This window comes from Aspergillus heteromorphus, assembly GCF_003184545.1.
Source record: "Aspergillus heteromorphus CBS 117.55 chromosome Unknown BO70scaffold_6, whole genome shotgun sequence".
Taxonomy (NCBI): Eukaryota; Fungi; Ascomycota; class Eurotiomycetes; order Eurotiales; family Aspergillaceae; genus Aspergillus; species Aspergillus heteromorphus.
Window position 1 is genome coordinate 682,722 of NW_020290411.1, and position 19,592 is coordinate 702,313.

A 19,592-nucleotide genomic window follows, 5' to 3' on the forward strand; every position below is an offset into this window, starting at 1 on the left:
GGCCGACCGGTGCGCCATCAGCTGCTTTTTATACCTCTCCGTCGCCCTAGCGTGTCCCTTAGCCCGTTTCCTTACCAGGTGCAGCACTACGCACTACACCGCACCACACCACAACCCACAACCTACACCCACACCAGCTTGCACAACACCAACATTGTGGAACCTCCTCTGCACCCTCCTCAAGCTCTCACCGTTGCGAGTCGGAAAGCTTGTCATACACGACACCGACGCCATGTCGACGTCGACGTCGCTGTCGCGGTTCCGGAAATGGCTGCTCGCCTCTCCGCCAATCGAGTTCGCCATCAGCCAAGTCCGCGACTTGCTGGTGGGAGCCCTCCGCCAGGGGCCCATGCCACAGCACATCGCCTTTGTCATGGACGGGAACCGGAGGTTTGCCCGATCGCACGGGATCGAGACCGTGGAGGGACATAACCTGGGGTTTGAGGCCTTGGCCAGGGTGAGTCGGATCCTACCCAGGTCGCCACCGCAGCCTTCAATCAGAAGCAGCCGACTAACCCATTCCCCCCCCCCCCCCGGATTTAGATCCTCGAAGTGTGCTACAAGAGCGGCGTCAAAGTAGTCACGATCTACGCCTTCAGCATCGAGAACTTCAAGCGGTCCAAATTCGAAGTCGACGCCCTGATGGAAATGGCGCGGGTCAAGCTCTCCCAGATGGCGCAGCACGGCGAGATCCTCGATCGGTACGGAGCCAAGGTCCGGGTCCTGGGGCGACTGGACCTCCTGCGTCCGGACGTGCTCGCGGCCGTCAACCGCGCCGTCGACATGACCAGCAAGAACGGCGACTGCATCCTGAACATCTGCTTCCCGTATACGTCGCGCGACGAGATCACTTCCGCCATCCGCGACACCGTGGCCGATTACAGCGCGCCTCTCTCCTCCACCCGCTCGTCCAGCGGCTCCCCCCGAACCCCCTTCTGCGAGACACACATCACGCAGAACATCCGCGCCCAGGCGCTGAACACCACGAATATAAAGACCGAAGACCTCCCCAGCGACACCGAAACCGCCTCCGCCTCATCCGGCGAAGGCGGCGGTCCCAAGCCCACCCCCAACCACGTCTACGAGAACGGCTCCTCCTTCTCCTCCTCCTCCACCCTCCACCTCCCCGGCCAACAAGAAAACAACTCCAACAAACCCCCCGCCGCCTCCGAAACCCCCGGATCGGACAGCAGTCCCAGAAAAGAACCCCCCATCTTCCTGTCCCCCGAGTCCATCACGCGCCAAACCCTCGACGCGCACCTCTTCACGCGCGACAACCCCCCGCTCGACCTGCTCGTGCGCACGTCCGGCGTCGAGCGTCTCAGCGACTTCATGCTCTGGCAATGCCACGAGGAGACTGAGATCGTCTTCCTTGATATCCTCTGGCCCGACTTCGATCTCTGGCACTTCCTTCCCGTCCTGATAGGCTGGCAGCGCCGCATCTCCAAGTCGAAGAAGAACCCCGATGCGGAGGGGAATTTCGATGGTGGGCCTGGTGTCTCGGATTTCCCGGAGGATGAGGACGTTGTCGTTGAGAAGGTTAAGGATCTATAGTTGTATCATCTTTGTCATTCATCGTTAAACTTTTTCCCTTTCTATTTTTTTTTTTTTTCATCATTTCTTTTATACTCTCCTTCCTTCTATCTCGCGGATCGATCAACCCGGGACAGGACAGGACGGGACAGAACGGGACTTTTGGGTTCCTACGCTCATACACTCATACACCCACATTCAGGAGTTTGGAGTTTCTCTCTTCCATTTCCTTCTCTCCATTCCTTTTTTTCCCTTTCTTTCTTTTCTTGCATTGTTTTCTAAACTTGGGAGCATCAGTAATATTCCCCCCTATCCCTACTTCAATATCACATCACACCACCTCACCTTAACTCAACTCCCCTTGCTACTTATTACCTTTTTGTTCTAGAGTTTATGGCGACGAGATGGAAAAGTTACCTACCTACCTACCCCTACCCTACCCTACCCTCCCTCCCCCCTCCCTCCCTCCCTACCTTATCCATAATCCAATGGATGGTATGGGATGGGATTCGATGAGGTGGCGTGTATATACCGACATGCAGGCACAAGATACAGAGAAGACAGACAGACAGACAGACAGACAGACAGACAGATCATTAATTTATATGATATCATAGACGTCGGGATTATTCATCTATCTATCTATCTATATATTCGCTGTTCCTAGTGAATGGGGTATTGATTACTACATACAGTACTACTTACTACAGTAGTAGTCGTAGTACTTAGTACCTTAGGGAGGGCGATTCCCGTGCTTAGCTTTTGCTCTCTACAGTGGTTAGGAAGGAACTGAATTAGTGTATGTATATATGTATGTATATATGTAGGGATGTAGCTCTGATTGGATTGGAGATACTTTTATGCATCCATCATCCAATGCATACTTATCCAATCAATGACTTGGGCTTGGACTTGGAAGCCAACAACCGTGCGCAGCAAAAAGATACTACATACAGGCAGGGAAAGAACATGTTTAGGTGAATTACCTAGGTAGGTACGAGGTTGTTTCATCGGACTGGTGGTGAGGTAATTGTTTCCTTACGGAATTACGAAATACATACAGAAAAAGAATGGTTAATTATATTTATAGTACGGATCCTCTCGAAGTAAAATACGTAGGTATGTTTATTGCACGGATCTCTTGTTTATCCTAACGGAAGATCGTCTACTTATTTATGTTCATAGTTCTTCTATCGTGCATTCGTTGGACGCATACATACCCCCGGTGCCTAGCATCGAGGGCGAGTTATATATCAGGGGAGAGAGAGAGAGGTAGGTAGGTAGGTAGGTAGGAGTAAACCGGGGCAAGAAATCTGCCAGAAACACAGAATGTATGAATCCAAAATACGGTCCGCCGCTCCGCCAGGACGCGCTGACTGACTGATTGACTGACTGGTGGATCCTTGTGGCCCTCATACTCCGACCGAGTGGCTAGTGCGTTGCGGTGCTGGGTTGATCATCAAGGTGTTATGGATATGGACTGGCGGATGCGCTCAGAGAATAGTGCCAAACCTATACCGAGGACAAGGAAGATGATTAGTAGATGTTTCCAGACAGAGACGTGCGATCTGATGGGTCATGGTAAGGACGCAGTTGGCTAGAGAAGAAGGTGAAGAAGAAAGAGAAAGGGACGGAACATACCCGAAAGTCTGCTTGATGCTGCGCACGTAGTACACATCCCAGTTCTGTTTGGTGACGTCCTCCTGGCCGACGGGGACACCGGTCCAGGTCACGCGCATCTGAGTCACGCCGTCGATGTCGTTCTGGTCGAACTTCATCTCAAGCGTGCTGTAGTGGCCCGAGGGCCACTGGGCCAGGCGCCACGTCTGCTGGATCAGGGTGGGGGACTCGAGCTTCACGTACTCGCCCGTGACATTGCCGTCGAAGATGGCGAACTTGCCGCCCACGTGGGCGCCCTCGAACTGACGGGGGGCACCGCGGGTGAAGGCGGCAATACGCTGCGGGTCTGTGAAGGTGTTGTACAGCTCCTCGGCCGTGGTACGGAATTCGTCGGACGCGGTCACGGTGGTAGTGTTCACGGAAACCTTGTTCGCGGTGGTGGTAGTGGTCGTAGCCTGGGGGGCCGGTTCCGCCTTCTTGACCTGAGGGTAGACCTTGGACTCAGGGAACCCGGCGGAAGGGTTAACACCAGGGGCGTGCTGGATGTCCTTGCCGTGCTCGCCGATCAGAGCCGGACCAAGCTGGGCGAGCGCCTTTCTGAGTTGGGGAACGAGCTTGGAGCGCACGAGGTCCTTCACGGGCTGCTTGCTCGAGGCATCGGAGTAGATCTCAATCTCGAACTGAGGACCAGGGGTCAGTGGCCGGACGACGACCAACATACGAGGGAAGGAGGGCTAAAGGGAACATACGACGAACTCATCTTCCTCGGTGTCGTGGGCAACCTCAGGGATGGAGATAGTTCCACTAACGGACTCGTCGTCCTTAGTCTTACCTGCCAAAGGTCTCAGTGGTGTGCCCCGAACAGCGAAAACACTAAGATTACGAACCTTCATACTCCAGCTGTATTTTGACATCGAACAAGGTGATGACCTTGCCCTTTCTCTGGCTGACGTCTACATCGCCATCCATCGACAGCAGATTGGAGATCTTGGCGGTCACGCCATTCTCCTCCACGGCGAGGACGCTGAGGTTCGTCTTAAGGTAGTCCTTGGCCCAGCCAGAGGCGTCCTTGTTCACCCAGTGCCAGTTGTTGGGGTTGTGAAGAACCATGATGGTGGTAGGGGGTAGTTTATTTTAATTATGAATTGGTCTAACGAGTTCGTTGCAAAGAAAAGCTGCTCTATTGCGGGGCTGAGCTTCGCTAGTGGGGAAATCTTAGCGAGTCTTCCTTCTTTCTTTTCCTTCTTTCGCCAAAGCTAAGGGTTCTGTCATCGCACACACAATTAGCATTAAATCCCATCCATTGAAGTAGATTTGGAATGAAAAAGAGTGATGTGCATCTTTTCAGGATCCAGATAGCGTTTCCCGGATCATAAACTAATCAGCAATGAGGATGAATCCGAAGATCCACCTTCCTCTGACTGGTGCCAGCTATGAATTTTCATCATACAAGAGCAGCTCCTCCAGACGTGGGGGTCAATGGGAGTGACCGACCAGGTCTGTCAAGGAGGGGGGCAATGGGGGGGTTGAACAGGAAGAGGCTGAGGCTCGACTTACAGTCACACAAAAACGTCTCGGCTTTAAAGACGCTGTAGCAAAGGTAGATCAACCAAGTCTAAGGAGACAATGGAAGGCAGGAGCAAAGAGGGAGGTACCGTGGGAGGGAAGGGGGCGGGGGGAGGCAGCGTTAAATAATGTCGGGTCTACTGTTGGTGAAAGAAGAGAAGAAGGAAAAAGTTCGAGGATCCGGAAGGAAAGCTCTAGAAGCCGTACGGGTCACATGACAGATGAGTAAGCATACGGGAAGGACTAGTTAACTAACTGTTCGCGGTTAGTCACTCCTCCTGCGCAGGTGGACAGTGTGGAACCCCGGATTTCGATTGCATAGTAGATGGACAGAGAGGAAGTAGCAGAAACGAACGTGGGTATCTCTGGGCGACACAGAAACAAATCAACACAAACGCAGAACCAAGAAGATACAAATATAGTCATCAGTCATCAGTCATCACCATCAAGTCTGCTCCAGCTGCTCCAGATCCTCCCACCCGTCTTCCACCATCAGCTGTTCCTTCACCCGCTCGCGCAGCCGTTGGATTTGACTCCCCAGGGCCTCAGCCCACTGTCCCTCCACCGTAGCCACTTTGTCCTTCAGATCGCTTGTCAGCGCGCGCTCCTCATCGGCACGAGACTCCTGCATCTCCTGCTGCACCTTGCCCTCTGCCTCTCCCAGGCAGATCCGCTCCGCCTCCACCAGGTTGCAGTTGGCTTTCATCACGGCAGATTTGACCTCGTGCAGCAGGCAGAAGAGGTTGATTTGCGACTCAATGTATTGGTAGCTGGATTTCTCGGCATGGGAGACCAGAGTATACAGGTACTGCAACGGATGGTCCTGGTAACTCGGGTTCTCGTCATACTCGTTGGAAGGGATTTGAACCTGAAAGCCACGAAGGTTCTCGGGCACTTGCTGAACCAGCGTGGAGAGAGGCGGTGCGATGTCCCAGAACGCCGAGAGCTGTATCTCCACGCCTCGGGCCACATTCTCCTCTGTTACGTCCAGGAAAGATTCCAGCCGCGTCAGGGCACTGGCCTCGTAGTTCACCCGGCGATCCAATGCATCTTTCACAAAGAAATCATCTGTCTCGCGCACTTTGTCATTGTTCGCTGCCTGCTTGTAAGGCAGCAAGACCACAGCGCGATACTTCTCGTCCCGCCCACTGACCAGATCAAACAGTTCGCGATGTAACTGCTCGCGCGCCTCAAACAACCATTTCAGCTGTGTAAGCTTTTCCAGAAGCTCGGGCTTCTCATCCCCTTCCTCTTGGGTTTGATCGGGCGTTCCAGACCGCGCATCGTCGAACAATCGACCGCGTAGCTCATCAATACAAACGCTGGCTCGGTCGATCCGATCCGTCAATATCGCACGCATTGGCTTCAACACGGATTCTTGGTAAGCATCCAGCTCTCTCTTCGTCAGCTCTCGCTCTAGGCTATGCTCTTCCACTACCAACGCAGCCTCCGCTTCTGCGGCCTCTGCGAATGTGATGCTTCCTTGCTGAATCTGACTCTGGATGTTGGCTTTGAACTGCCGGCGACCTTCTTTGACCCGTTGTTCGTGTTTTTGGAACAGACTGGCCATATCTGTTTGATGTCGTTGCCTGGTAGCTTTGACCTCGGATAAATCAGTAATTGATCGGACCAACGTCCGGTAACTGACAAGGTCAGGGTGGCTATTGTTGACGGCGGGATAATGTCGCGGGTATGGCGGCGGTAAAGTTACCAATCTCGAGACATCCATCTTGGGCTTTTGTTCGGGGCGTCTGCTATAACCAAGGCCTACAGTGCGGGAATAGTCCGGTAGAGTAGGGTCCTCATGCCATCCAACTTTCTCGGAAGGGTATTCATCAGGGCCATACGCAGCATACGGGTTCGCTGCTTGGGATGCACCACCGGTCCCGGTTTCAGACGAGGCCTGGCTTTCTTCCCATTGCAGTGCTCCGCGCGGCAAGCCCATGTATTTGGTCTCCCTCTTTGAACGCTGCACTTTCCGTTCTCCCCCCTCGCTGCTTGAGCCTGTTTTCGATTCCCACCAGCGACTGGGTGCCCGACCTCTCGAGCTCATTTCATCGTTGCTCAACCCAAGACTTGCTATTGGAGAGAGACAAGGCTGGTAATTGCTCCACCACGCCGATTCCGGACGGTTCTGAGGTATGTCCAGCTTTGGTGCTCCAGGTTTGGCCATCCTTCTGGCAGCTGGCGCAGGTGCTATTTGACTTACTTGACTTGACGGCTGCTCCGTTGCTGGTTTAGGAGGCATTTCGAACAACCTACGGCGTACATCATCGGCGTCAAACGAACTGAGGCCCCATATCTTGGCGTATCGCTCACGCCTGATCTGGGACTCTGTTATGATGAACTCTGCAAACAGACGCAAAGCTTCTTTCTCATCAGCAGTATCGGCTTCCTTGTCAATGAACTCTCGGTGTCTTTGTATGGAATTCCGGACAAACTCGTCATCGCGATTGACAACAGTATCCAAGGAAGGGCCTTGCTGTGCTATCACACGGCGAGGCGCCAAGGGAGACACTGCAGTGACGGTATCATTTGGCAAATGGAGTATATGAGAAACTGGTCGTTCTTCCTGTGATATCACACGAGAAGGCGTTTTATCTAGCCCAAGTTGTAGCGGAGGTGTCGGAAGTGCTTTGGGTGGTAATGCCGGCGATGTTTTCTTGCCTGTAGACGACCTTTCTGTGCCTGGTGAAAAGGGCGGTGTCTGTGCAAACGCTGCAGATGGTCCCCGCTGACTGGGGTCTGCCTTAGGGGTTGAGCAGGACCGATTGGAAAACAGACCCCCGGAAGAGGCTCTTGATCGTGATGTGACCTGGTGCCCATCAGAGCCCGTACTGCGGCTGCTGTGTGGCGCAAGCTTTGCTGAAGCCTGGGGTCTAGCAGTGTCGAGATCTGCATCAGAGTCTTCGAGAACCAGATTGGAAGGTTTGAGTTGTTCCAACGCCTCGGCCCAGGGGTTGCTGCTCATGGAGATAGCACTAAGGCTATCGATTACTTGGCTTTGCCGGTTCCGCCGTTCGATTCTCCTTTCTCGAATTCCCTTAGCGTTGGGGTCCTTGATCGCTGGGCTGCGGAAAAGGCCACCACTATTGGGATTTTGGGCAGTGCGAGAAGACTCAAGAGATCCTGGTCCATTCGCAGTCGATGTATTTGATGTGTCAATCGTGAGGGGTAGCCGGTCGCCCTTGTGCCTGACATCGCTTGCCCCTTCATCGACCCAGCCAGCTGGTGTTGGCGGAATGCTATCCAGACCTGTGCCTAGAACCGGGGGCGGCCGCGTCCTACCCCCTCTAGCGGGAGCTAGCGAGTTTCGAAAGGACGCTGGGTCGTTAAGTCCACTTACACTATGCGACCTTGCGGTTGGTGGTGGTCCAGGAGGCGGTGGGGGAAGAGGCATTCCCGGTTCCCACCCAGTACTGGGAGGAGAGCGGGTTCCCGACTGACTGTGGGCTCTTGATGAACTGGCGCTGCTCACGGCAGGCCCAGCAGAGACAGCCCTTCTTGAAGCTGGAGGGCGGTCCATATCAAATGATTGGGAAGCCTCGAACAAATGGTTCTCATTACTCAATTGCAGCGGACGTAAATTCTCCGGCGAAACCACGATATGCGGCCTCGATCCTGCCATGGCCAATGACGGTTCACTGTACCCGTCGGCTCGATTTTGAGAGGAAGATCTGGACGTCGACACATTTTGCGGCAACGGTGGAGGAGGCGGTAGCGAGACTCGCCTATTGTGACCTGCCTCGCTCCCCAACACCATAGATAAAGGTCGAGTCCGGGGAAGGCGTCTTTGACGGTATTCTAATGAAGCATCCACACCAGGGCGTGCCGGCCCATTGTAGGAAGAGCTGAGGCTCGGTGATGTGGATCCCCTTGAGGAAGTATTCTGGCCGGTATTATCTCTCTGGTGTTGTTGGCTCTGATGCTGCTGGCTTGGAGGTGAGTATGGCGGCGGAGGGGGCGACAGAGATACATCTACAACGCTCATATTAGGTTCAAGTTCTAGCCACTGAGGTCACAGGGGCCCAGTCGTCTCCAGGACTACAATGACAACTGAGATGCCATACAAAAGGGGAATCAAAACAAGGGAAGAGGGTGACACACCTGAGTGAGCTCCGCTTGACCGTGGTTGAGAGACGATCCGTAGCATGTTATTCTGTTGTGGATAGGGAGATTGGCCAGCATTGATTGACCTGTTGCCCACCGGGGCCCAGTCCTGAGGATTGTAGGGCATACTGTACTGTCTGGACGCCATGGGTGACGATCCGACTGCCGGCCCTCCAGGCGACGCTACGGCGGGAGAATGGCCTTGTGTGAACGGGCTGGATAACGAGGTAGTCGAGAGGGGGGTGGAGGAATAGCCTGCGCCCAAGGCGAGGCCAAGACCTTGGAACTGATGACCACTCAACGCCGTTGTCAGGGGAGGGGGCTGTAGGGCATGCTCTCGACGACTGGGGGACGGTTGGTTGCTGGTGGTGGTATGGGGAGTCGGCCAGCTGCTGGGGGGGTATGCACTGGACGGCGGCTCGTCGCCAGCATTGCTCGAAGATCGCCAGCTATAAAGAGGCTGTGATCAGTACCCTTGCACCGTCTCGAGACAGACGAGGAACGGTCGAAGACCACCTCGATGTGAGGGAAGCCGAGCGCACCTATTCATACTATCGGGAGGATCAAGAGCCAACCGGACACGAAGCCATGGCTGGGAGCTGAGGGAAACGAGATTAGATTCTGCCAACGCGACGGGCAGTCGAGGGAAGGTCAGAGAGCTGAAGCGCAGACGGATTTCTATTCTTTGCACAGGGCCCTAGTCCAACCAGATGCGGAGGAGGCTTGCAGGCCGAGCAGACGATACGTATGGTCCGGTCGAGAGGCATCGTGAGATGGATCCACTTAGGGCCTGGGGGGATTGGGGGGGGGGAGGGGGGACGATAGGACTGTAAGATGGCAGATGCGTGCTGGGGAGGATAAAAATAGCCACGGGAGAGGAGAGATTGGGAAAGGGTGCAGTGGTTGACTCTGCAGAGAAGGGACGCAGGACGCCAGCTGCAGCCCGGCCGGTTTGATCACAGACGGCGTGGTGCTGGCGCTTAACCGCCCCCGGCCGCGTCCTCTCAGAGGCCGGTTGCCTTCCGCCCTCCCTGTCGCCCAGCCCTGGCCCGGCAAACCAGCATCGCCGTCACATCCAACGATGGGCCAAAAGGGTTAAGGGTGGTCCGCCCGTGCAGTAGTCCAAACATCCCTCCATCATCATCACACAGGGTCCGCGAGAGGGCGAATGGATTGTCCACACTCCGCGGGCCAGAGGCAACCAAGCGCCTACATGGGATTACACAGTGGCAAACGGCCCTACAAGCGAGGCGGATAACGGCAATGGGACAATGATTCAATTCTGATTTTAGCTTGGGGAAGCTCGGAACTACTGCACACTATAGAGGATCCTGGTTGGGAAGGCATGCCAGCATGTCGCACAACCCCAGTCCCGCGGTGAGCAGGTTCCTGGCTTCGGCGGATGGTCACGTCAAGTCACTAGTAGTCATGTCAGCGAGAATTCGACTATAAATTGCAATGCAATGAGAAATAGTGGGAAGACTCTTGTCAGATCAATGCCCTGTCACAGGCGGTGGTCATCAAGGTAAAATATTTATGTTGACCGTCGTGATAAAAATTTGAATAACTCATCATATGAAAAGGGAGTCCGGGAAGAAGAATAGACAAGGGCAAGACTCACGCTTTGACTGAAAGACCTAACCCTTCTCGCTCACAGCTTACATCCACCTACCGCGACAATTAGTATCCGGGGGATGCGCGTGTGAGTGAACACATGAAGACATATTGACGGATCAGGCATGACATTTATCGTCTTTGCCAGCAAGCTGACTAGGACATATGCTTGTCTTTAATTTGTGTCGTTTCATCATTGTGCGAGAGGAGCCGGGCTGAGAACAGGTGGCAACGTACAGATTGGCAGGGAGTTGTCTAGATACTGCAATTGCATTAGCAGTTGTTTTGGCTTATTGCACAAACGTTTTGTTTAAAAGAAGGGTTTCAGAAATGCATGAATGGTATAAAAAAAAATATGTTGTCTGCATCGAAAACTCGAATAAGACTCGTCATCTAGGGTATCATCCTTTTATGGGTGGGGCAGAATAAAGAAAACACTGGTTGGAAATTACCTTTTCTAGTGGGCGGTAAAGTTGTCGGAGTGTGTTCATAGCACACTGCGGTTGACAGTTAGCTTCAAGCCAAAAGTCGGTATGAACAAATCTCATTGCTCGAGAATGTATCTCAGTGGGCGAGGTTTTCTAGGCCTGCCGCAAAAAGGGCGTATCCATCATGACCGGACATCTTTTGATGCCGTCGGAGCCCAGTGCCGTTTCATCTTCGAAGGGGGTTGTGTCGAAGGAAAGGAGAACAAGCTTACCCTCTACCGTCCAATGTGGTCGCCATCATCAGCATGTTGCAACGAAACCTGTAGACAATCTTATAGCTGTTAGCTTTTAATCATCAATGCGTGTGAAGAAAAACAACAGCAATGTAATGGACTCGGATCAGATTTAGCCAATTGTATCGTCGATGACCCGAAGGCCTCAGTCGGTAATTTCCAGCGTATATATTTGAAAAAGAAGCATCATGCGAGTCAAGGGGGAATGAAGGGAAAGAAGGAACACGATGATATACATACCATTTGATGATGGCGATGGGTGTTCTGGTCGTCGCAAGGAATTCTGTCTGGTCAGTATCTGTATGACATTAGCACCGTGCCAAGGCAATCAATCTCAAGTGACAAAACATGAGCTGAGCGAAAAGCATCAGACTGACGTGCAACAAGTGAGTTTTCATTCCCTGAAGGGGTCAAAGACTCTAGTTTGAAATGTGGTTGTAGGTATCATCATAAAGAGGGTTCGCATCGGAGGGGGAAGGATTGTCGCGCTGAGGCACTTACCAATAGTCCTAGTCATCGAGGCGAGATGTCAGTTGAGCAACAGAGGTGAGCAAATCCAGAGCATGGCTCCTTTTCTACGCGTATGCGATGCATGCTTCCACGGGCATAAGAGGAAGACTGCGATCGCAGTGTCTTGCAGTTGTGGGAAAGAAAGCAAAATCGAAGCCGCGACGAAACTTTTTAAAGCTTTCCCACCGGAGCTAATTTTACCGAGAAACTAGCCTGGATTCAGTTTAGTCCCGAAGAGAACGCAGAGAACGCAGACTTCGGTTGTGCTTATGTAATGAGATCATGTGCTTGTAAATTCTGCCCCCAGTTGGCTATTTCCAAAGGCGGGGACGAGAGCGGTAAGCAGACCCCGCCTCACCTTCCGCTTTCTGCTGTCGTCGCGATGACAGGAAACACAGTGTGCAACTAACGCAGGTCGAACTGCCCGACGTTCTTCTGCCTTGTTCACTGTTCACACGACAGATTTCCAATGCAAGACATTTGCCCCTTGTCGATCGATAGAGCAGACGGTTATATCCCGTCCCCCCAGGAGGATCCAACATCGGGTCTCGGACAGAACGGGCGAGACTCGAATAGTCCGGCATAGTTCGACGCGGATTGCCAAAATTCGCGTGTCTGCTGACCCTGAGAATCCACCCGCTATGATTGCCTAGAGGTGCACCGGGCCGTGGGATATCATTCTCGATGCGAGGATGCGACATTTTCCTCGGTCCTCCTAATCATAAGACCGATGGATTCAATAGTCTGGGTCGACCCATGCCGGAGTGAAGGCGTACCAGACCGTTCAGGCATCTGGATTGTCCGGTGGGATAGACAATTGATTCTTCCCAGTGCCTCTCGTATTATTATCGATGGAGGATATGGTCTGCGTGGGTCGAGAGGGTCGAGAGGGTCGAGACTCCATCAGGCACCAGGACTAGTTGGTGCTACTCCCAGTGAAGGAATCATCCAGACTGCGCGGGGAAACTCGGGGGGCGAGTCGGGAGTCGCCAGAGAACAAGCCGGGAAGGGGCCGGAACCGGGTTCGGATTGAGAGAGAGTGGGAGAGTGGGGGGGGGAACACCCGCTGGAATGACGAAAACCATCCCCAATCCACCCATTGCGTCAATAATGCCGACGGTCCCTGTTTGCTCTCTGACGTTGTCCCGAACACAAACGCCCTTTCGGTAAAAGATTGGCCCTGGCTGGCCGGGCAGGATGCCTTAAAGGATGCTCCCAACCTCAGGGAGCGTGCGATAGATCAGCTTCTCCTGCAGCTATACTATACTATACTCTCTCTCTTGCCAACTGTCCCTCCTCCATATAAGAACCGCTTACCAGCGCCCCTCTCCGTCCCCCCCGTACCATCCTTTATCCTTTACCCTGGGCACCTCCGCATCTTCCTGCTTTCCCCGTTGACCCGAGGTTCGAATTTACTTTAAACCTCTCGTCTGCGCTTGCTCCGACACCTTCACCTTCTTCCTCCCCTCCTCCTTCAGTGTCTATAACCACCTTCCAATTACACACCCACAACATGTCTTCAAACAGCGCCAGCGGTGCTCCCCCTGTCGGGCAGGAGAAGATTAACACCGACATCGTCACTCTCACGCGATTCCTGACCGAAGAGCAGGCGAAGGTGCCCGAGGCCACCGGTGACTTCACGTGAGTGCCACCCCCTCATCCTCCCCCCAAACACAAGATCTAACAATGGGCCCCCCCCCTCCCCCGCCTTACCAGACTGCTCTGCCACGCTCTGCAATTCGCATTCAAGTCCATTGCCTACTATATTCGTCGCGCGTCGTTAATCAACCTGACTGGTCTGGCCGGGTCCTCGAACACGACCGGCGATGACCAGAAGAAGCTTGACGTCATCGGAAACGATATCTTCATCTCCGCCATGAAGGGCTCCGGGAAGTGCCGTATCCTCGTATCCGAGGAGGAAGAGGAGGTTATTGTCTTCGACGAGCACCCTAACGCCCGCTACGCCGTGGTCTGCGACCCAATTGACGGTTCTTCCAACCTGGACGCCGGCGTCTCGGTTGGTACCATCTTCGGTATCTTCAAGCTGCCCGACGAGGTCCTCGGACCCAACAACAAGGTCACCGCCAACGACCTCCTCCGTGCTGGCACCGAGATGGTCGCCTCCGGCTTCACCATGTACGGCGCGTCCGCCCAGCTGGTCATCACCATGCGCAATGGCGGCGTCAACGGCTTCACCATGGAGAACTCCCTCGGTGAATTCATCCTGACCCACCCCGACATGAAGCTCCCTGACTCCCGCGCCATCTACTCCGTCAACGAGGGTAACAGCATGTACTGGGAGGAGTGGGTGAACGCCTACTTCCACTCGCTGAAGTTCCCCGGCGAGGGCCAGAAGCCGTACAGCGCGCGTTACATCGGTAGCATGGTCGCCGATGCCTACCGAACCCTCCTGTACGGCGGTGTCTTCGCCTACCCGGCCGACACCAAGAGCCGCAAGGGCAAGCTGCGTATCCTGTACGAGTGCGCCCCCATGGCCATGCTTTTCGAGAACGCCGGCGGCTTGGCCGTCAACTCGCACATGGACCGCCTCCTGTCCGTCGTGCCCGAGCACATCCACGACCGCAGCGGTGTCTTCCTCGGCTCGAAGAACGAAATCCAGAAGATCATCGACATCTACAACAAGCACAAGAAATAAACCACTCCGCCATGAATGATCCGCGCATGATAGGACAGTACAGTACCCCACCCGGTTGGAATTTTCTTATTACGACTCAAGCAAATGGATGAATCCTTATCGCGAAATCGGTCCGTGTGCACAGCACAACACAGCACCGCACCGCACCCCCAGCTAAGCTAAGCTACCTGACCAGACAACTGTCTCAGGGTTAGCATGATCTACGATTATATTTAAATAACCAAAAATTCAATGCCAAAAAAAAAATTCAATAATGAACACTCCCTCTTGTAGAGACAACATAAACAAACAAAATTAAAATCCAAACTATCACTCCCCGTCAGTCCAGTCAGTTTTATGAGTTACAGGATACGGGAGTACTCCGTACTCCGTACGGTCGGGGCGAATGCCCGCTCCTCCCCCCTCCCCCGCCTCATATCTATCCCCCCTCAATTTCTTTGCATCTCAACTTCTTCCCAAATATTAATTAATCCCAACAAGCAATTGTAAACTTATTCACTTCTTCCTCCCTCAGTTTGGTACCTACTGACTGGTAACTACTAGCTCCGTATCTATAAATAATTCCTATACGACTTCTTTCTTGCCCCCGACGGTCGTACAAGCTCCGTTGCGTTGCTATTGGTGGAACAAATAATCCCTCATACGACTCGGCAAAGATTCCTTTCCTGAGCGGGTAATACATATGATAGATAGATAGATAGGTAGCTAGGTCAAGGTAGATAGATAGCGGCCGAGGCAGAATATATATCTGCCCAACATGCAACTCGCATTGTTACTACTACTTACTAGTTACAGTATCTCTCTCAAAAGATACGAAAAGAAACCCCCCCTTTTTTTTGGTAAGGATTTGGTCAAAGAAATGAATAAATACATGGTGATTGAGTTGAGTTGTGTTTTTTATCTACGCATTTACAATTATTCTTATTGATTTACTCGAAAGAAAAAAAGGGGGGGGGGGGGGAAGGCAGGGCAGGCAACTAAGGAAGGCATTTATACAATTTAAGTTACCTTACCGGATATTATATATATTCCCTGTTCATCTATTCGCACAGCCAAAAAAGAAAAAGAGAAGAAAAATGGATAAGCGACACCACTCAGATCTAGATTTTATTTATTCTTGATTCCCACAGGGAATAGAATAAATAAATAACAAGTTTCGGTCTGGTTCCTAGGAACATTCATGGCTAATCCAAAAGTTCTTTCTCAAGAAACAGAAACAGAAAGAGAAAGAAAAGAGAAGACTGTACGATACAAGAAAAGACTAGACTAGACTAATCGACAGGATCCTCTTCAAGGAGGGTCTTGAAACTGAAGGGGACGAAAGGCAAGCCCTCACCCATGAAATGCTTGCTCATGGCCTCAACCCAGTGCAGACGGAGGGAATGAAGCATGGCACTGGTGCCCTCCATGACACAGAGGATGGCGATGGTGAGGGTGAACCAGAGGTAGAAGGTGACGACGATCATGATGACGCGGATGGCGGGGGATTCCTGCTCGAAGGCGCCGCCGAGGGTCATGTCCCAGAGGACGATGGAGAGCTGCTGGTGGGCGAGAGACAGGGCCCACAGACGCAGGTAGGAGGCGGTGTGGGAGATACAGTTCAGACAGAATTCGATGGTGTGGATGACCTGGTGGATCATGATCTCGGAGAAGTCGAACTCCTCGTGCTCCTCGTCGCCGAGGTCCTGCGCGATCATGGCCACGCCTTCGCCGTCGCTGGCGACACTGTCGCGGGGCCGCCCGTCTAGCTCGCTGTCGTCGAGGGCGCTGACTCGGGATTCTTCGCCGAGGCCGCGGTAGCCGTGGGCGCGGGCGCTGTTGTGTTCCCAGCGGAGGTAGAAGGGCTTGAAGAAGAGCATGACTGGCACTTGAGCGACCGCAAGGAGGAGCAAAACAACCTGCACACCGGCCTGGCCTGGGTAGAGCTGTTCTTCAACGGTACCGGGGGAAAGGAACATGAAGATAAGCATGTTCAGAAGACCCGGAGGGGATTTGCCGATGGCATGCCAGTCAACAGACCACTTGTAGATGATAGTGAGGACGAGGTAGCCGAAGATGGACTGGAAGAAGATCATGCCGGGAATGAAGTTACCAATGATGTCAACCTTCGACTTGAAGTGCCGAGCGTTGACATATTGCAGGCAAAGAGCGTAAGTCATCTGCGAAATGGTCAGTTTCTGTTAACCCACGTGTTTGCTAGAAGGGGGTTCTTACGTGAGCCCAACCAAGACAGATACTCATTTTCATCTTCATACTGTTCGAGAACAGGAGAGAGTTCTCGGCCTCGTGCCAATTCCAATCAAGACCAAAAGTGTAGCGATAGCTTCCCTTCAAAGAAGCCTCAACCGCCTGCCCCGGCTTGATATCATCCGGCCACTGCCACTGACTGGGGAAAATGGTAAACGACTTGGAGAAGATATCGTTGTAGATCAAGCCGGTGTACATGGAGAAGAGACCCATCATGAGCATAATGTAACGACCGTAGAAGGCCATGTACGTCAGCTCGTCCAACTTGGTCTTTTGCAGTTTGCGTTCCCAGAAGATCATAGCGGAAGCAGCCAAGAACATCAGGACACCGTGACCGAAATCACCAAACATGACGGCGAACAGGAAGGGGAACGTGACAACTGTGTACAATCCGGGGTTGACTTCCGAGTACTTCGGGATACCGTAGGCATTGACGATAGTCTGGAAGGCTTCGGTGAACTTGTTGGTCCGAACGTAGGTGGGAGGGGTCTTGTTGGTCCGGATTTGGTTGACGATAGTAGGCACGCTCAGCCCAGCACGGTCGTTGACATCTTGCAAGGTCGACTTGATCAAGGCCAGCGAATTGGTGGGACACCACGCTTCCGCAATGAGGGTCTTTCTCGCCTGATCGTAGGAGAACTTGTTGAGCGTATCGTAGACAGCCTTCTCTTTCTTGACAATGATCATCCACGCCGCAAGCGAGCGAGCGATCTGGGTGAGCTCCGCGTCGAGGGTATTCTTGGTGTTACGCAAGACATTGCCCACATCGCCGAGGCGGGTGTTCACCTCATGGATCTGATCGCGTCTCAACTCGCTGTTCTCGTCGACGCTGTAGAGGGAGGCACCAAGAGACTCAGAGATCTTCCTGATCTTAGCGATGATGCTCTTTCCGTGGGCGAAGATCACGAAGACGTTCTTGTGGGATTCCTCGTTGTTGGTCGGGTCGATGATGGCCTCGGGGATCTCGGACTGGTTCATGTAAAGGTTACCACGCAGGGTACGCCACAGGATGCGCTCGAAGGCGCCAATGCGGTCCCGGGGAATGACACCGGACACGAACCCGATGTTCATCTCAAGGAACGATTGCTGGCCATGCGCGTCGCCGTTCGTGCCGCGGTGAGTCTGCTGTTCGACATCGTGGAGAAGAGGAGCTTCGTCATTGTCAAAGGACTGGCGGATTTCCTCCGTGTGACTGTGTGCCCGGTCGAAGAAACCACCAGCTTCCCTAAGCACCCAGCGCCACTCGGTCAACTCCACCTCACGTTTCTTCAAGGTCTCGTAACTGTCGTTCAGGGAGGCGATGCGTTGCTCGAGGCTTTCGCTCCGTTCCGCGAGCTCGTCGATTTCAGAAGCCAGAGGAGCCGCCAGGGTGTCCGAGAATTCAGACGAAGACCTCATGGGGATGCCGGCCTTGTCCATCTGGGAGTGGAAGTAGCCTATCGTGGAGAGGACGGGTTAGATCATCGGCAATCAACACATTAACACGTGGGAAGACATCATCTCGCAATGCCAAAACATACGCAGCTGTCTCTCCACATTATCGAGGCGGCGAATCTCCTTCGTGAAAGTCCGTTGGAAAGCATTGGTTTCGGGGTTGAGCTAACAAGACCGACCGACGTCAGTTCCGATCCATATCCATCCAGCCAGCACGCAATACCAGGCAGGGACTCACATCTCTGAATTGGACCTGGCCAAGCTCTCCCAGAGCACTGACGACTTCTCGTCCGATTTCATTCGCGATATAGAGCTGGGTCAAGCTCATATCCGACGAGCGGAAGAAGGTGTCCTTCGGAGCCATGGTGAAAGACCAGCTGCCTGGAGCAGTTCCTTTCCACCACAACAGAGATAAACGTGCGCGGAAGCGCCAATATCAGATACTGTCAAAGTACCTGCAAGATAACGATAGGGATCCAAAGCCTGAGCGGCCGAGATTTAGCTGAAAGAGAGGACTGGAAGCCGTCCGGAGAGCCCCTGTGGTTGGTGTGATGCTGCGTCGACGCCCGGAGAGCCGCGTGGCTGCTTGCGGTCACGTGCGATGACGGGACCTCGGCTGACTAAGACACGCCTTATTTCCTGACTTCACTAACTTCTACACCGTACGGAGTCCTGCTCATCATTGTCATGTTTCAACATCACATCGTGCTGCAGTCTGAGCATACACACTAACAACAGGCAGAGGTCCGACCATGTTGAAATGGCAATGGCACTCAAGCAACAAACCCTCCACCCATCCGTATCCGTCCACGGAGCAAAAAACGATAAACACCCCGAAGCAAGCCCGCAGAACAATACCACCACCACCTTAGTGATATCTGCCATCAATAGCTTGCTGCTGCTGCTGCTGCCGCGGCGCAGCAGTAAACCCAACATACTTACAATGTCCCCAGAAACTACCAACCGAGTCCGGGAGGCACTCAAACATATACTCTTCACAGCACCATGCACACCCTTCGCCCCGGCAGCATACCCCCTCGGATTCGATACATCCATCACTGGCGCAGCCAGCTTGAGGAGAGTCTTGATGGGTTCAGTATCACGGCGCTTGCCGCTGGACAATGCAAGAGATACATGTGAGCAACGAAGGGCGAACTCACTGTGCTCGCCGACGATTTGTATAGTGAGCGGCGAGGCGGTGGCGAGGTAGGCCACCGATAGGTTTAGGAGGGTAATTAGGTAGAGCTTCATTGCGAAAGACCTCTGGAGTAAGGTAGGAACTTGCGAGTATGGCTTAAGATGGACGGAGAAATGGCGTAGTAGTTTGTCTTGATGGACTATGGCTATTTATTTCACAGCAGGGGGTTATAAGATCTCCAATCTTAGAGGGCAGGCGGGATATAGATTTTTTTTGAAGGTCTGGCTGGATCATGAATAGGGAGCACAATGATCAAATTGATGTGTAAACGAGTATTTGGCGATTCGAATGGCAGAGGGCTAGCAGCAATTGACTAGTATGGAAGACACCAGTAGAGCCCGACAATCTATGACGAGTTGGCTGGATGTGGCGTGGTACTGTGA

At 53.2% G+C, this 19,592-nt stretch overlaps 6 protein-coding genes across 6 annotated transcripts; 2 read left to right on the plus strand and 4 right to left on the minus strand.

The window, feature by feature from the left end:
- The first annotated feature begins 3 nt into the window (after positions 1 to 3).
- On the plus strand, positions 4 to 1,746 carry BO70DRAFT_197806 (undecaprenyl diphosphate synthase family protein). The gene is made up of 2 exons (XM_025538563.1): positions 4 to 457; positions 544 to 1,746. The coding sequence occupies exons 1-2, from the start codon at positions 233 to 235 to the stop codon at positions 1,552 to 1,554; spliced, it is 1,236 nt and encodes a 411-aa protein (XP_025401483.1). The 5' UTR covers positions 4 to 232; the 3' UTR covers positions 1,555 to 1,746.
- A 1,280-nt stretch (positions 1,747 to 3,026) lies between these two features.
- On the minus strand, positions 3,027 to 4,263 carry BO70DRAFT_369590 (AHA1 family protein; the record flags this gene model as incomplete). The annotated part of the gene is made up of 4 exons (XM_025544689.1): positions 3,027 to 3,045; positions 3,175 to 3,833; positions 3,903 to 3,985; positions 4,041 to 4,263. 4 exons carry the CDS (start codon positions 4,261 to 4,263, stop codon positions 3,027 to 3,029), a joined length of 984 nt encoding a protein of 327 aa, XP_025401484.1.
- Positions 4,264 to 5,164: 901 nt separating this feature from the next.
- BO70DRAFT_287129 (uncharacterized protein) lies at positions 5,165 to 8,977 on the minus strand (the record flags this gene model as incomplete). Its single annotated transcript, XM_025539225.1, has 3 exons — positions 5,165 to 5,299; positions 5,405 to 8,697; positions 8,827 to 8,977. 3 exons carry the CDS (start codon positions 8,975 to 8,977, stop codon positions 5,165 to 5,167), a joined length of 3,579 nt encoding a protein of 1,192 aa, XP_025401485.1.
- Positions 8,978 to 12,789: 3,812 nt separating this feature from the next.
- fbp1 (fructose 1,6-bisphosphate 1-phosphatase) lies at positions 12,790 to 14,561 on the plus strand. The gene is made up of 2 exons (XM_025542725.1): positions 12,790 to 13,315; positions 13,391 to 14,561. Exons 1-2 carry the CDS (start codon positions 13,188 to 13,190, stop codon positions 14,328 to 14,330), a joined length of 1,068 nt encoding a protein of 355 aa, XP_025401486.1. The 5' UTR covers positions 12,790 to 13,187; the 3' UTR covers positions 14,331 to 14,561.
- A 781-nt stretch (positions 14,562 to 15,342) lies between these two features.
- Positions 15,343 to 18,375, minus strand: BO70DRAFT_427524 (H(+)-transporting V0 sector ATPase subunit a; the record flags this gene model as incomplete). Its single annotated transcript, XM_025547893.1, has 4 exons — positions 15,343 to 16,489; positions 16,545 to 18,013; positions 18,098 to 18,176; positions 18,250 to 18,375. The coding sequence occupies 4 exons, from the start codon at positions 18,373 to 18,375 to the stop codon at positions 15,602 to 15,604; spliced, it is 2,562 nt and encodes an 853-aa protein (XP_025401487.1). The 3' UTR covers positions 15,343 to 15,601.
- Positions 18,376 to 18,879: 504 nt separating this feature from the next.
- BO70DRAFT_394487 (uncharacterized protein) lies at positions 18,880 to 19,262 on the minus strand (the record flags this gene model as incomplete). The annotated part of the gene is made up of 2 exons (XM_025546467.1): positions 18,880 to 18,918; positions 18,954 to 19,262. 2 exons carry the CDS (start codon positions 19,260 to 19,262, stop codon positions 18,880 to 18,882), a joined length of 348 nt encoding a protein of 115 aa, XP_025401488.1.
- Positions 19,263 to 19,592: the final 330 nt, after the last annotated feature.

Bases quoted from the DNA above. Each gene is read 5' to 3' on its own strand.
- BO70DRAFT_197806 (XM_025538563.1), top strand. From the start codon at position 233: ATGTCGACGTCGACGTCGCTGTCGCGGTTCCGGAAATGGCTGCTCGCC. The intron at 458-543 runs GTGAGTCGGATC...CCCCGGATTTAG, and splicing joins GGTTTGAGGCCTTGGCCAGG to ATCCTCGAAGTGTGCTACAA.
- fbp1 (XM_025542725.1), top strand. From the start codon at position 13,188: ATGTCTTCAAACAGCGCCAGCGGTGCTCCCCCTGTCGGGCAGGAGAAG. The intron at 13,316-13,390 runs GTGAGTGCCACC...CCGCCTTACCAG, and splicing joins GAGGCCACCGGTGACTTCAC to ACTGCTCTGCCACGCTCTGC.